Source organism: Pelodiscus sinensis, chromosome 1 (assembly GCF_049634645.1).
Source record: "Pelodiscus sinensis isolate JC-2024 chromosome 1, ASM4963464v1, whole genome shotgun sequence".
Taxonomy (NCBI): domain Eukaryota; kingdom Metazoa; phylum Chordata; order Testudines; family Trionychidae; genus Pelodiscus; species Pelodiscus sinensis.
Genome location: NC_134711.1, coordinates 3,641,945 through 3,658,521, shown reverse-complemented (window position 1 = coordinate 3,658,521; position 16,577 = coordinate 3,641,945). Strand labels below are relative to the sequence as shown.

General features: G+C 45.8%; 1 protein-coding gene across 1 annotated transcript in view; it reads right to left on the bottom strand.

Annotated features, from left to right (window-relative positions):
• Positions 1–16,577, bottom strand: part of COPG2 (coat protein complex I subunit gamma 2) — a 38,739-nt gene that overhangs the window by 12,651 nt on the left and 9,511 nt on the right. The window contains exons 7-15 of the mRNA XM_075925202.1: positions 15,509–15,601; positions 12,873–12,959; positions 11,274–11,431; positions 10,237–10,370; positions 8,292–8,359; positions 6,553–6,741; positions 5,370–5,465; positions 3,890–4,133; positions 1,410–1,485 (exon numbers count right to left, since the gene is read on the bottom strand). Of these exons, the coding sequence (XP_075781317.1) occupies positions 1,410–1,485; positions 3,890–4,133; positions 5,370–5,465; positions 6,553–6,741; positions 8,292–8,359; positions 10,237–10,370; positions 11,274–11,431; positions 12,873–12,959; positions 15,509–15,601 (1,145 nt within the window). The remainder of the gene's footprint in view (positions 1–1,409; positions 1,486–3,889; positions 4,134–5,369; positions 5,466–6,552; positions 6,742–8,291; positions 8,360–10,236; positions 10,371–11,273; positions 11,432–12,872; positions 12,960–15,508; positions 15,602–16,577) is intronic.

Below are 16,577 nucleotides of genomic sequence, written 5' to 3'. Positions count from 1 at the left end.
CAATGTAAGGGTCTCATGTATATCAAAGGAATTGAGGAGATCATCATTTGGGTTGTTAGCCTGTAAACCTGGGCCAATACACACCTGCAGCTCATATTTTGGGGCTACTGATTCTGACAGGGGTTTGTAGCGGAGACCTAGCCTGATATGAATAATTAACACACAGAAGGAGGCCTCATTTTTTGGAAGATAGAATTAGGGACATAAATGAATCATGAGGTTGAAACAATGTTTATCCTAAATAAAATAAATAGGTCAGCAGACTCAGTGGACAGAACATCTGAGCCAGTTAAGATAAGAGGAAGAACACGCAGGGAATCATTAAATATGAAATAAAGGAAATTTATCACGTAGATATGAGGTAAAGAAGTGAAACGATATTCAGTGCATGGACAACACATACCACAGAGGGATGGGGGCCTGCAAAGTACCCAAGTCAATCCAAACATGTGTGATGCAATGTGAGTGTTAAAAGGGATAAAAAGAGTGAAGGTTTCTGTATAACTTTGGAGCAGCGATGTACCCCGTATCCATCCCTCCTGCATTTGAAGCGGATTAGTTTGGTGTAGCGATGCTGTATGCCAAATAAAGATAGTTGAAAGACAATGGCTGGAGTCGAACTGCATTCTTTGGAAGTTCAGCAGAAAGAGTCTTGGAGGGAATCCAAACAGGGTTTTAGAAAATGTTATTGTCAGATACATGAACCGCACCAAAGGGCACAGAAAGGGGACAAGCACATCAACATGGCCATCAAGTCTTCTTTTAAGAATCCAGATGTAGGTAGATTACAATTCCTACTCTATACACAAGGTACCCCAAAAGATCCCCAGGCACATTCGTTACCTAGTGAATTGTTGCCCACCCCTGAAACATGGCTGTTTTAAAATGCACAGCAGTGCTACATAGTTTTAGGTGGCTGTCGCCAAACAGACCTAACCGTACAGAGTATGCTAAGGAGGCTGGACAGTTCCACTGGAAGTTGTATAGGTCTGTGAGAATGTAACATCTGAGTCCAACCCTAAGAGTCACTACTGGGCCCAGAGCATGTTACTTGCCCTCACAGTGAAATGGATTATTTATTGCTTCATGGGACACGAGAGGATAAACATTTGTACGTCACCACCTAGCAGTGCTACCCACAACGGAATCCTTTAAGGACATGTTCAACACCCTTACTTTTCATAATAGAACCACGAGATGTTTAAGTGACTCCAAGGGGTCAGGCGCTGCTCTGAGATTCACTCAACACACTACCACTTTGGTGGCCCTGTGTTCCCTAGCACCAGAAGGGATTCAAAGGGAATAATGCCCCTGAATAACGTCCCATCTCTTGTTCAGCACACTGGTTCCCTTCCATTCAGGTACTGACTTGGCTTGGCACACGCCCTGGCATTCCCTCTGCTGCTCACCTCTGCAAAAGCACCAGGACGCTTGGAAGAAGGCTTTCATTCTGGGCCCCAAACTTCGCTAATGCGCTCACAGCAGCTAGAAGAGAAAACACAGGGGTGGGAGAGGTGCTCAGCCTGGAGCCAGAGGTCTGTTCCCAAACCCGCGCGGAGGAGTTCAAAGCCAACGTGTGCGTAATTGTCCTGATGTTACGATCGCGGAGCTTTCTCTTAAAATCTGAGCCACCCCATTTATAGACCCTCACATAAGTGGAGAAACTTTTCAATTCTATTTAAAGAATGCTGCCTCAGTACTAAAAGGCATCCGGTCAACACTCTGGGGTCTGCTCCTCTAACAGAAGAGGGCTAGGATGGGCAACGGCAGTCCAATGCTCCTCTGAATCAGACCCACCACGCTACTTCACCTCAAACCAGTTCTGGATGAATTATCTAGCATTCCAACCGTTGGGAGGGAGGGAGGGAGGGAGGGAGGGAGGGACGGACGGACGGACGGACGGACAAACAAACAAACACACACACACACACACACACAGGTTATGTCTACACAGCAGTGTTATTTCGGAATAACGTCTGCCCGCGTCTCCACCGCACACAATTAGACTGACATAATGTCGAAATAATGTCGAGCTAGAGGGCCCTCATTTTTTGAGGAGTAAGGGAAGTCGGGGGAAAGAGTGCTCTAGCTCTAACACACACTTCCTGCTGTGCAGACAGCGCCAAAAGCCGAAATAAGCTATTTCAACGTAAGCTACGTAATTGACGTAGCTCAAGTTGCGTAGCTTATTTCGGCATTAGCCCTGCTGCGGAGATGTGCCCACACACAGTAGGAAGTACTTTAAAGAAGCTCATTTGCCACAGAGGGCAGTGACTTTCCTCACTACTGACCTGGGCCACCAGCTTGGAACCAATCACTTAAAAATCAAGCAAGCACTTTAGTCTGGCCCACGAAAGCGCATCATCTAATAAACCATCTTGTTAGTCTTTAAAGTGCTACATAGTCCTGTATTTTGTTTCAGCTACACCAGACTAACACAGCTACATTTCTATCACTATTCTACATTAAAGATTGAGGCGCTTTATCCCAATACCTATCCCCTAAAGCCACCAGTTCAAGCTAATAAACCTCCAATCCCTGACTTAATTTTACTTCAGCACTGGCTGTGTGGGACCTTTACATACACAAAGGGGAGAATTTAACTCTATTACATTTCACTTTTGAAGGTTCTTCCTATAGGCTCTGTGGCTACTATGCCGTACAGTTTCTGCACAGCAAGTCTGTGATGGTGCGTTCACCCCACCCCATGGCCTAAAGAGGGGAAGATGGCTATGTGGGCCAATTAACTGCTCAGGCTGCACGTGGAAGAAGAACCTGGGAGACAGGAAAGTAGTTGGAGGCTCAGCTGAACTGGAAGAGGAAGGGCCTTTTTAAAGCCCAGGAGCTAAGCACAGACAGGGCCTGCAGGGGAGCAGTTTGCACTCATTCCCTGAGAGAAGAGAGATGCATTTGGGGCTAGAGAGACTAGCCTAGAGTTTCTCCCTGAAAGGAGAGAGTTTGGGCAGGCAAATCAGGAAAGCAAGAGCAGGAAAGGGTCAGGGGAAATGCAGCAAGGTACAGGGTAAGAGCCAACAGTGGCTGCTGCTGCTAGCGCACCTAAACAGGAACCCGGAGTAAATGTCGGCCTCGGTTCCCTGCCAGCCAGCGAGACACGAATGGGAAGATGGCCCAGGACTGGCCCAGGACAGATTTTGGTCCTCTGGAAGGGAAAACACATGCTATGCCCTGGCTGGAGGGCCGAATCATGAAGAGGCAAGCAGCCCAAGGAGTGAGAGTGGTGTCGAAGCCCAGAGAGACCAAGGAGAGCATGCAACCGTGGAGAGGAGCACCAATCTGGCGAGCTATTCCCTAGAGTGACCAGCAGGAGGCCCCATCCCAGCAATGAGCAGCGCTGCCTGTGACAAGGTCGTCTTGGCGCTCATCAGATTCTGTGTATCTGGCCCCAAGCCTCAGTGCTAACACAACAGCACTCAGAAGAGCAGGTTTCAATCCAATCCAATCCGGCTCACAACAGAAATGTAAGCTCGGTTTTAATTTCCTAACCTCTCTCTTCTACTGGCCCAGAATGGGGTCTTCTAGGGAGATATTCCACTCGGATCGGACTGTGGGGAGGAGAAGGCCAACTGCTTTGAAGACACTGTGAAAGATTCTCTGGGGGGTGGGAGGGGAAGCAAAGCAACAGATTTCAGAAGAGATCTCATAGAAGAAAAAACACTTTCCTAGTCAAGCCCCTTCTAGCTTGGCTTTCATGACGCCTAGTCGGATCTGTACAGACTCATGCATTGGACTTAAGAGTAGGTAACATTTCTCCTCCACGCTCATTACCCGCTTTCCCTTTGACAGTTATGTTCACAAAGGACAAGCCAGAAGCAAACAGCTCCATGTTTGCATGCATGTAGCCAGTCAAGAGTTTAACTGTGCAGCTTACCAGCTCTCACGGCTTCATTCTCCAGCACTACCCTGTTGAAGATGAAGCGGATGTATTTAGATGGGGACGGAGTCCTTGGCCCTTCCTTGCCCAAGAGGTGGAGAATCTTTGTGGCGAGAACAGTGTGTTCACAATCTTCAATGAACTCACAGAGATGAGCCAAGCCCGATTCCTTACTCTCAGGGTTCTCCTCGATGATGCTGATTATGCAGTCTACAATGGCTCGCTTGTACTCAAAGCCACCCTAGGAGGGAAAGGGAAGGAGGTTCACCCCTCAGACGCTGCTCAGAATGCAAATGCAGCCCTTGATTGTACAGGAACAGGTGTTCATTTGCCCTCGCGATAGTAATACAGGTTCCCGCTATTAAGGAACAGAGTCAGAGGAGGGAGAGATGGGCTGGGGTGTCCTCCAGATCCCAGAGGCCAACGCAAAATCCTTCTTGATCATACAAATTATAAATGTTTATTGAGGCAATTTTTGAGGTACCAAGCAATTATGCTGGCTGATCCGAAAGGGGGCAAAAATCACAGCTCAGATGGCTCACCAACTAAAACAAGCATCGTCTTGTTCAGAAATGTCAGTCAAGCCCCACTGATGCTGTACGGCCATGAAAGCAAAACACTAACAATGCAGGATTTAGGGATGTTAAACACCCGATAAACGTGTAACTGCTGGAAAATGTAGCGATTAGACATTTACACACAGGGAGGGAGGCAGCAGCACAGGGGGCGGGCACCTCCATGGAATCAGCATGCACGGAAAGCTGGCTTAAAAGACGGCTCTCCAAGCATGCTGGCTCCCGCCCGCTCCCCCTAGCTGCTGCCTCTGGGTAGGTCTACACTTGCACCCTCTTTTGAGAGAGGGATGCAACTGAAGACATTCGAAATCGCAAATGAAACTGGGATTTAAATATCACACACTTCATTTGCATATTCACGTTACGGCGCTATTTCGAAATAAGTCACTTATTTCAAGAGAAAACCCTTCTCTCAAAATAACTAGTAAACCTCATTGTATGAGGAATAAGGGTTACTTGGAGAGAAGGGTTTGCTCTTGAAATAACCGCGTCTTAACAGCATGGTATTTCGAAATAGTGCCACAATGCAAATATAGCACACGATATTTAAATCCTGGCTTCATTTACTATTTCGAATGTCTTCATTTGCATCCCTCCCTCGAAAGAGGGAGCAAGTGTAGACATACCCTGTGTGGGAGGCAGCAGGGGAGAGGGGGAGGAGGAAGGCAACTTAAAAGTTGGTTTCCCGTGAGTATCAGCTCCCACCTCCCCAACCTTCCTGCCTCTGATACAGAAGCAGCAAGGGGGAGGAGGGATTGTATATAATTGACAGGATTAACTGATAAACCCATGCTTATCGGGGAATCGTGTAATCGACTACACATCGACATCCGTAGGAGGATTCCTCATAGCCGCTTGCATGTGGCTGTGAGGGTATGTAAGAACAGCTTTATTAAACTTACATCATCCCTGAGCATGCTGGAGAGGAAGGTCATCATTACACTGTGCTTCCGTGGGTATTTCTGGCACAGAGCACTGATGGCCTGCACTACCACCACCTACAAGAGAGAAGAGGGCACAGGACTTTAGCATCATGAATTTCTTTCGCCATGAGTCACAGGTAGCATCTTACAGGTGCATTTCCTCAGGTTGTGATCTTGCCAGAGACAAGCTCAGCATCCAGGCTGATGCTAGGTGCTAGCAATCAGAAAGCAGCTCTCTTACCTCCTGCTCATGCCAACCTGCTGCTGAGCACTGTGATGCTGGACAAGCTGTTCTGAGTGGTAGGCCACAGGCCTCCGCGCTTAGCAAGGGGAGACCCGCTAATGCCTTTGGCAAGGGGGAGAGCTGATTTTCCAAGAGCCTGGCCCAATTCCAGTGTGGATCATTGTATTCTGCTCTGTACACTCCCTCTGCAGTTGAGTGCATCTTTCAGCCCTTCCTGTGTTACACGGATTACATAGGCTTGTTGTTCCTAAGTAGTCAGCTGCCACATCTCTGCACCTACACTGGGTACGTGCCTGTGCATGAAGCAACCCCTCGAGCATTACAGAGCGTCTCCTCCACTGCCCTACAGGAGACAAATTAATCAATGTCGTTAACAGGAGCATTTCCTGCAGATCCCTGCCTCATTTTGGGGTCCAGAGGAACGGTATGCGATTATATTATTAAAGACTGATCCAAAAGTACACGGGGAACAAAGATCAGAATGTGTAGGCAGCCTTCTGTCCTGACTTTTGAATGATCAGCCTGAGAGGGCTTTTGCTGAACCTCTGATATAATTTAGAGTGGATTCTGTGAATTATTAGAGTATGAAAAGTAGTGGTGGTAGACCTGGGTCAGATGTACTGGATATATGGAAAGGTCACGATAACCATCCTTCTTCCCAGAAGACAGTGACAATCAACAGTTCTTTGGTAGAGCACCCTGCAGTGCAGCTAAGAGCAGCTTCTTATTCCATACGATCTTTGGAAAAAAGGAGGGGAAGAAAGCAGAGGGGCACCTTTCTGCAACAGCCTGCATCTCTAGAAACGCCAGCTGGCTTCACGGGACAAGACTCAATCCCTAAAGGCATCTCTGTCACTGGAAAAGTTTCACAAAACGGGAAGAGGAAAACTTGCAATAGTGAAGTCTCCAGTGCCTCACCTTGAACTCGTCTGAGATTTCAGACACAAAGGAAGAGATCTGTTTCATGAGCCTGTCCACACTACTCTCGCTCCCTGTTTTCAGCAGCGTGGTGATGGCCAGGGTCGCGATGCTGCGGTTGGAGTCCGTAATCAGGTTTTCCAGGTCCAGGTTGCAGGCAGTTACTGCGGAGGGGTGCTTCATAGCCACCTAAAAAGAAAGCAATTCTGGCAATAGTAATCTAGAGCAAGGATCAGAACATTTGCTTTCTGTTCACTCATCAGGGCCAAGTGCTTGCAGAACAAACTGGCCACCTACACAGATGCCATGGCTGTCAACAAGGACCATACCAGAGAACCCCTCGAGCTTCAAACACAGGGCTCAGGCAAGGCTCGAGCTGCAGAAATGACTCCTTTCGCTGTCAATAGCAGGTCATTATAGCTAGCAGAGCCAGCAGTAGAGGGAGACATGGTTACATGCCCTATGTCAGTGTCGGGCACCTGGAAGGCTTGGTTGGTGCTGTAAGCAGTGGTATTGTTCTCTTTCTGTGTTCCTAGCCTTTGCAGTTCACCAGTTTGAAATCAGGTCCGATTACTGTTTTACTCACCCCACACCCTTCCAATTCAGACGCCTGTAATGTTTTCTATCCCAAACTTCAGAATCTCAACTTGCCTATGAAGCACTGATGTACAGATAGAGTAGTTCTACAACTCTAAGGTGTCATAAGTCCCTTGGTCCAGAACTGACTTTCCCTAGACCAGTGTTTCTCAGCCTTTATAAAGTACCCCTTAAAAAAAATTAAGTACCCCAGTAGCTACAGTTTTCAGACACACAATTTTTTTCCCCCTACCATTGCAACACATTTGTTTAAACAACTTAAACAACGTAGCTGGGCAGATGATGACAGTTTTGGGTGTAAAAAGTATAAAAACAATAAAGTGCTGTAAAACTTAAAACAAAAATTCAGTTCTCTCCAAATTTCAATTGTGTTGACGTACCTCCCAGATTTCAAGTACTCCTAAGGGTATTCGTACACTGGTTGAGAAACACTGATCTAGACTGACTATGATTGGACAGCTTTTTGTTGCAGTGGAAGACTGGTCTATCTGTATGGAGACGCTGCTCATATACTAAACACATGAGTAACAACCCTACTTCCTTAGGAAACACCTTTCAGCATAGAAGCTTGGTTTCCTATAATATTCTGCTTTTCACGCTAAGGGTACATCTACACAGCAGCGTTATTTCAGAATAACTGACATTCTGAAATAACAAAGAGCGTGTCTACACTGCAAGCCTTGATTATGAAATGTCGTCAAGCTGGAGAATCTTTTACTCTGATTCTTACTCCTTCATTTTATGAGGAGTAAGGGAAGTCGAAGGAAGAGCTCTCTTCCTTCAACTCCTGCTATGTAGACAGTGCCAAAAGCCGAATTAAGCTACTTTGACTTCAGCTACACAATTGACATAGCTGAAGTTGCATAGCTTATTCCGACTTTAGCCCTGCTGTGTAGACATATCCTAAGATTTATACATCTCAGAGGGATAGCCGTGTTAGTCTGTGTCTGCAAAAACAATGAAAAGTCCTGTGGTACCTTAAGGACCCACAACATTAGGTAAGACCCAGGCATCTGGTTAAATCAGTTTTACCCAGGAAAGCTTATGAGCAAATAAATCTGTGGGTCTTTAAGGTGCCACAGGACTCCTTGTTTTTAAAATGTATATCTGAACACTTGCTTCGGAGTCTCAGAAACACTCACCTTGTTAAGGGTCCTTACAGCTGCATATCTCAAGACAGGCTTGGGAGAACTACAGAAGAGCTGCAACACTGAAAATAAAGAATTTCAGGAAGTGACTTATGAGGGAAGGGTTTACAGAGTAGAGTGTTTCAACAGACACTGGTTTCCAATGCTGCAAATCTAAAAACACTAACATGTCTGGGAGAAGAGACCAATAACCTCTGTGACCAGGATAAACTTCAAGAGGGCAGCTGACACACAAGGAGTAAGTTTCTGGATGACTCAGAAGAACTGCCACACTCCAGTACTTAGAAAGAGAATGAAACACCCAAGCATTACATAATTCAAGTCAGTTTCACCCACAGTGGATGCCGAGAAAGACACATCACAAAAAAGCAGCTGCAACTACAGAGAATGTCCAGTGGTCCAAAAAGATAGGCTGGCTCTACTGTTGGGGCATTTGAAGGTTCTAGGTAAATACGTTTTGCTAACTCACTCCTCACACTGTCACATTCACCAAGCATCAATAGTATCCTAGTCTCACAATCCAGTAGAAATTTCACCTCCCACTTTCCAGTATATTTCAAGGACATGAACCATTCTACCACTTGGAGATCATATCTACCAATCCACTCCCCTCAGAAATCTTCCTCTGTTCTCTCAACATACCCTGACTTCCTTCAATAAAGGAGAGGATTAAATATTCTGTTCCCTTCTGGTGACCTGTCTCTTGCTCTCTCTTCTTTCACGCAAATCCCAAAACATTTCCCATCTAATTGTTTCTAATATAGGAGAGACAAGAAAAATTACAGTTGCAGGTACAGGCAGTCCCTGAGTTACGCGGATCCGACTTATGTCGGTTCCGTACTTACGAACGGGGCTTTTCTCGCCCCGGAGGACACGGGCAGTGGGACCACGGCGCATCTGGGCAGTCCCGCCGCCCGCGTCTCCCTGGTCTTCTGGGGGTGGGGGGACCGCAGCTAGTGCACCCCCCTACCCCCCAGAAGACCAGGCTTTTCTTGCCGACGCCTGGGGTAGAGCAGCTGGGGCGCTGCCGGGTTGGTCCCGCAGCGCCGCTCCTCAGCGCTACTGGACCAACCCGGCAGCACCCCAGCTGCTCTGCCCCAGGCGTCCCGATTCAGCCGCTGCTGGTCAGTTTCAGCAGCGGCTGAATCAGGATGCCTGGGGTAGAGCAGCTGGGGCGCTGCCGGGTTGGTCCCGCAGCGCCGCTCCTCAGCGCTACTGGACCAACCCAGCAGCACCCTAGCTGCTCTGCCCCAGGCGTCCCCAAGTCAGCCGCTGCTGAAACTGACCAGCGGCTGACTCCAGGAAGCCCGAAGCAGAGTTGCTCTGCCCCAGGCTTCCTGGAATCAGCCGCTGATCAGTTTCAGCAGCGGCTGACTTGGGGACACCTGGGGTAGAGCAGCTGGGGTGCTGCCAGGTTGGTCCCCACAGGGCTGAGGTGCAGCGCTGCGGGGACTTACCCGGCAGTGCCCCAGCTGCTCTGTCCCAGGCGTCCAGATTCAGCCGCTGTTGAAACTGATCAGTGGCTGATTCCAGGAAGCCCAGGGCAGAGCAACTCTGCCTCGGGCTTCCTGGAGTCAGCCGCTGGTCAGTTTCAGCAGCGGCTGAATCTGGACGCCAGTTCCAACTTACATACAAATTCAACTTAAGAACAAACCTACAGTCCCTATCTTGTACGTAACCCGGGGACTGCCTGAATGTGAGAAAATATATGCTTAGTAGAAGCCAATACCGTAATTTATGGTATAGCAGAGCTTACACTTCAATTTCATGGTTGTGTGTTCTGCCACCGTGCCTATCCTTAGTCCTACAGCGTGACAAAGGAAACATACACTGATCTCCTTCCCCTTCAAAATATCTTAGCCAACAAATCTTGCAGCACTAAGGTATTTCCTGACCATTCCAGCAGCAGAGGTTACAAAGGGTACACTCCTTGACTGACCTGAAACAGCAGGTGCCAGCTCCCTCGGTGTGCAGTTTGGAAGATGAATGATTGCAGAGGCAGCTTCGTAAATAACCATCTCATGTTTATTTCGCAGACAGCTCTCAATGAAATCAAACAGCGGGCTTTCGTGCCTGCCAATGAAACAGATTAGATGCAATTTCAAACAGCGGCATTATTTATTTCATAGGAATAGGATGAACTATGCATACACAAGCTCTGCTGTGAAGCTACATGGATCTCTCATTTAGGGACAAATATGTAACCAGATTTATTTTTTAAGATGAAATAATAAATTACAGTATTGACTCTGTTAGAACATAGCTTCGTAATTTAGGACTATGACATGTTTCCCGACTAGTAATAGGAGACTAAAATCCCTGGATGCCCAATAGCACACTAAAATTATGGTTCTATTAGCTAGTCTGTTAATTGCTGAATATTTGCAGATACCCATGTATCTCTTCTGACTTGTTAAAGATTACAATAAATATACTCGTGTTTCTCTTCTAAATGTACATCACACAGCCAGTTAGCCACAAGTGTTCACTGGTAAAGAATTTAAGATTCAGTGTGTAAAGTCTTAAACAGCATAACCTTTTTTCTATTGGAATGGGAAATCAGAGATGGAAAGAAACCTCTGATCAACCAGTCCATTGCTCTGCCATGACAGACGGATTATTGCTTTTTTTTTTTATTGCTGTCTAGTCTTGTTTTAAGTGTTCCAAATAGCAGTCTCCCCAATTCTGTGGGAGACTCTTCCACAACAAAAAAGTACAAGGTCAGGAAGCTCTTTTTTGAAATTCAGTCTAATGAATCCTTTTACTAACTGCGCTCCCTTGGATCACTCCAAACTGTTTCTCAATTCTTACTGTTTACACATCACCATATTTTTAGATGGATGATTTTCTTCTTAGAGCCAAATGATACAGTTCTATGTTATTTTTATTTATATATATATATATATATATATATATATATATATACACACACACACACACACACACACACACACACACACACACACACCTGCTTACCCCTCTTCCGACTCTTTCAGGAGCCGGCTGGCAATTCGGATCAGCATGCAATACGCAAACTGAGATTTTAGTCCAGATTTGGTAAATTTATTCAGCATCTTGGAAACTGCAAGACGATCGTTCTTCCTGAGGTGGTAAAGCAGCCCCAATGCATGGTACTACAAAATCAGAGGGAAAATACGGTATATAGATAAGGAGAGTCCCTAAGAAAACTTAACATCTAAATGCATGTTCCCTTAGGAAGGATTTGACATCACATATTCTGAGTGCCAGAAGTAACCAGACCAGTTATTTCCTAAGAGTACCTTGTTATCGTGATATGAAAACAAGTCACTCAAACGATTAGAACTATAGTTTCAGCTGTTCCCATATGATCCTTAAGGATAAGAATGTTGGAACCAGGTATTAGAGGGGAAAAGAGCTATAAAACCAACCTGTCCACTACCCTGATAGGGCTTGCCACTGGAACATCAAATGTACCAACTTACAAAACTAGGCAGCATAGAAATAACATGTGCATTTCCAGGGCACCTTCCACTGGAAGGGCTCCCGACTGCTTTACAACCACCAAATAATCCTGCAAACACCCTTATGGCAGCAAAGTATTATCCCCATTTTAGAGCGTGCTCCTAAAGTAGAATTGTTTTATTTTACCTGCTAGTTACTGCCCAAGCTTCTTTCCCACAGCGGATTAATTTATATCAAGGCTTACTAAATAGCAGTATCTGGAAAGCCACAATTTCAAAGTTGTATGTTTATGTGTTTGGGCAAAGATCTAAATGTCAACTGTTGTCTGCTCAATTATGCCTTAAACCTTCAAAGATTATTTTTACATTTCTTAACTCTCTGATAGCCATTTAAAAACGGTTTCTATACAAACCTTTCTCTCCGAAAGGCTAGACCAACCTTCTTTGATCTGCAACCCCGCGCCGAGGGGCCCCCAATTACCAGGCCAAGCTCCCAGCTGGCCAGATATAGGTGTCATGTCACAGGGACCACCAACTGCTGGGCCCAGCCACTGGCCGGCCGGATTTAAGCGCCATGCAGGTGCCAATGGCTGGGCCCAGCCTCTGGCCGGATCTAAGCGCCACAACCCCATGGGAAGACATCTGTGACCCCCATGGGGGTCATAACCCATGGGTTGCACACCACTGGCCTAGACAAAAGGATCTTTCCAGTAGCACAGGAAATTTTCACTGTCAAAAAAGAAGAGACTTAGGGATTTTTTGATTTGCGCTGTTGGGCTCAACCCCTCAGGATGTCTCAAATTCAAAACAAAATTCTTATCTGGACGAGTCATTAATTCAGTAAAATAACATCCTAGGGGCACCAGAGAAAAATTAGTGGGGAACAGGTAGCGGGATGTAGAAAACTGCACACATAATTAAAAAGCTAACATAGGAAGTACGGAGAAACTGCATATAGTTTTTGTATACTCATGTTTTGCTTCTTGTTATTTTAGCATTACTCTATAGTGAAGTTAAGCTCTGAAAGACAGACTCCATGGACTTATTTAAAAAATTACAAGAAAACCAAAAGTATGATATAGCATGTTTATAGCACTTCAGGACGCACCCAGCCTTATGCTCCAAAACATACCTGCACCATGATGTTGTCACTGGAAGCTGCTTCTTGGGCTTCATTGATCCACCGTTTGACCACATCATAACTTATCTTCTTCATGTGCTGGGGAAGAAACAAAGAACATTACAAATTAACCAACCACGTTGGCTTTTACTAGCAGCTTTTTATTAAAAATAATGTATTGGTAAGTTTTAAAGAACAATTTCTAGCATAAACCATGATTTGTCTATTTAGGACTCTGCTCCAAGCCACTGAGACGGAGACAGGTTCCCCTGTTTGTATTTTGAATTCTGGTAAAGGTTGACACTTGTACATGAAAGCAACTTTGAATTAGGGGGTTTTATTAATGTTGGAATAAGAAAGGAGAAAGCAGTAAAAGTATCTATCACCCTACCCCTTTAGCCCCATAAAAAGCATTAATACTGGCTGCAAATGCAATTTTTTGTTCTAATTTTCAAGGCTCTGCACAGCTCTATTCCCACCTATCCTGTGCACCATACTCATCCTTACCCCCTTTGCTCTACTGATTATGCCAGCCTTACAGCCCCAAATATCCTCCTCCTACTGCCTTCCTTCCACTGCAGGGACTGCTGCACTGGGCTGAGAGGAGTACAATGGGAGCCACACAGGGCCACTGCTTCTCCCCAGCACACAGAAATGTACAGTGAGACCTGCCACATTCTGGGGGTATGTCTAGACTACATGCCTCTGCCAACAAAGGCATGTAAATTAGACTACCCAACATAGTCAATGAAGTGGGGATTTAAATATCCCCCGCTTCATTAAAATAAAAATGGCTGCCGCATTGTGCCAGCTCAGCTGATTGTTGGCACAACACAGCAGTGGAGACGCAGATCGGTCGACAGGGAATGCCTTTGTCCACCGCTCCGGTTAACCTCATTTCACGAGGCATACTGGAGCGGTCAACAAAGGCTTCCCTTGTCGACTGCGCCACATCTAGACTTCCGTGCTGTGCTGGATCAGCTGATTGTCAGCACAGCATGGTGGCCATTTTTATTTTAATGAAGCGGGGATTATTTAAACTGACTATGTTGAGTAAACTACTTTACATGGCTCCGTTGACGGAGCCAGGTAGTCTAGACGCACCCTGGGGCAATAATACCCAGAGATGCTTCCCCTCCTACCCAGATGAGTTGCCGAGAGGAACCAACCAGAAACTCTAGCTGACAGAAGCAGCCAAAGCAGGGACCTTTGGACCTCTGCACATTCAAAGAACTCTACAGTTTTGAGTGGCCTTTCTTTGCCCCATGCTAACTGGCTGTTTGTGCCAATCTTCTCCCTACCTCAGTGTCTTCACCTCAACTTCACTTAATATCTGCCCCCTCCTATCTTTTTCTCTGTCCCCTGATCCACCTTCCCTTCTGCTTTCTTTCCATTTACTTGAATGCCTCCTAAGAAAAATTACCTACAGAAAAAATGGTGAAATTAACATAATACAAGAGCTAGGTAGCAGGTTTAAAACAAGCAAAAGGAAGTACTTCTTCACACGACGCACAGCCAACCTGTGGAACTCCTTGCCAGAGGATGTTGTGAAGTCCAAGACTATTATAGGGTACAAAAAAGAGCTAGATAAATTCAGGTAGGACAGGGTCCATCAATGGCTGTTAGCCAGGATGGATAGGAATGATGTCCATAGCCTCAATTTGCCAGTCTGGAAATGGATGATAGGGGATGGATCATTTGATGATTACCTGTTCTGTTCATTCCATGTGGGGCACCTGGCATTGGGCACTGTTGGAAAACAGGATATTGGGCTAGATGGACCTTTGGCCGGACTCTGTATGGCAATTCTTATGACATTTGCTGCCATCCCATTGTTCACTCTGCTGGTGTGTTCTACCCCTTCCTTCTCACCACATCTATCCTGTCTATTTAGACTGTATGCTCTTTGGGGCAGGGATCATTTCCCACTCCGTATTGGTACAGTACCTCACACAATGGGGCGCTGGGTTTGGGTAGCCCTTAGGAATTCCATAGTAAATGTGTTAAATACAAAATATGAGTCAGGCACTCACACTCATTTTCTCCCTGCACTTACAAAACCCTAATCCATGCCAAGCACTTTCATCCACCCAGCACTGCTTAAAAGGAGGAGAAAGTGAGATTAAAATAAAAATATGAATCAAATTCCTTCCTGCTGGGCTCCCCGGGCATCTTGTCCTCTCTCTGTGCCTCGGACTGTAGTCATGAGGGCAGAGACCATCAGTGCTTGTACAGTACCAAGCACGGTTGCTGATACTTAAACAGTAACAGAATTGATAAACATTTCTTATTTACACAGAAGCACGGGTGGGCACGGCACTTGAAAATATGCAGGGAGACCAGGTCCCTACCCAGAGGGCCTAATGCTCTATGTGAAACCAAAATAACTATTAAGATATGGAATAGGACTCTAGGCCAAGGGGAAGTAGACTGCACTCTAGGCCAAGGAGAAGTAGTTAGTGCTAAGGAAGGAAGTTTGAGGAGAGGGAAGTTGTTTGGGCCATGGGAAGTCAAAGGCAGAAAGCCCAAGGTAGAAGACAGGACTGGAGAAGAAGGAACAATAGCTAAGACGTAGGCAGGGCACATAGGATCAACAACCCTTCCCCTATTATAAAACTAGATTTACATAGTAGTATTTCTGCACTTACTAAGGAAGACACCAGAGCGGAACTGGATACACTGGGGACTTTATCCACAATGGCCTGCTTCATGTACCTCTCAATAGCCTGCAACATTGTACCCTATGAAAGGAAAAGAAAAGCAACCTGTGATGTTCGCTTCTGGAAGCAGGATGTGACCAACACATGAATTAATGTAATTCTAGAGAGACACAAAAAATATGCATAATATTTGCATATATTTATATAAGGGTACAGAATATGCACCTTGACAATGGCACCTTCAGACTGATTTAATGACATTACAGTCAATCCTTGCAACATGCACCTCTATGAGGTAGTCAGCAGTGTACACTTGCTCCCTAGAAGTTAAGTGGCTTGACCAAAGCAATAGAGCAAAACAGTGTTGGAGCTAGAATTAAAACTCCAAAATTCTTGCCTCTTAATCCCATATTCACTCTGCTAGCCAAGATGCTTTGCTGTGGAGTTAGAGTAGTTTTGGCACATCTTTTAGTGGGGCAAAATTAGATCTAAGTCTAAGTCTGGTGACAGAGGCATGTAGATTAGGCTACCCAGCATAGGGAAATGAAGCCGCGATTTAAATAATCGCGGATTCATTTAAATTTAAATGGCTGTCGCACTCTGCCGACCAGATGATGATCAGGTGTTTGTCGGCAGACCAGGGCAGTCTAAACGTGCCGCGGTTGAAAAAGAAGCTTTTGTCGACCGGTGCAGGTAAACCTGGTTTCACGAGGCATACCTGTGCCAGTCGACAAAGGCTTCCTTGTCGACTGCGGCGCGTTTAGACTGCCTCGGTCTGCCGACAAACACCTGATCATCAACTGGTTGGCAGAGTGCAGCAGCCATTTAAATTTAAATGAAGCCACGATTATTTAAATCGCGGCTTCGTTTCCCTATGCCAGGTAGCCTAATCTACATGCCTCTGTCGCCAGAGGCAAATAGTCTAGACATATCCTAATTTGTTAAAAACACTTCCATCCAGAAAGGCAGCTCTTAATTGCCAGAGGGCATTCTGCAAAGAGATGTTTTTCTTCTCCAAATCTTCCCAAACTGATTTTCTTCCTTGCTCATGGGAGTT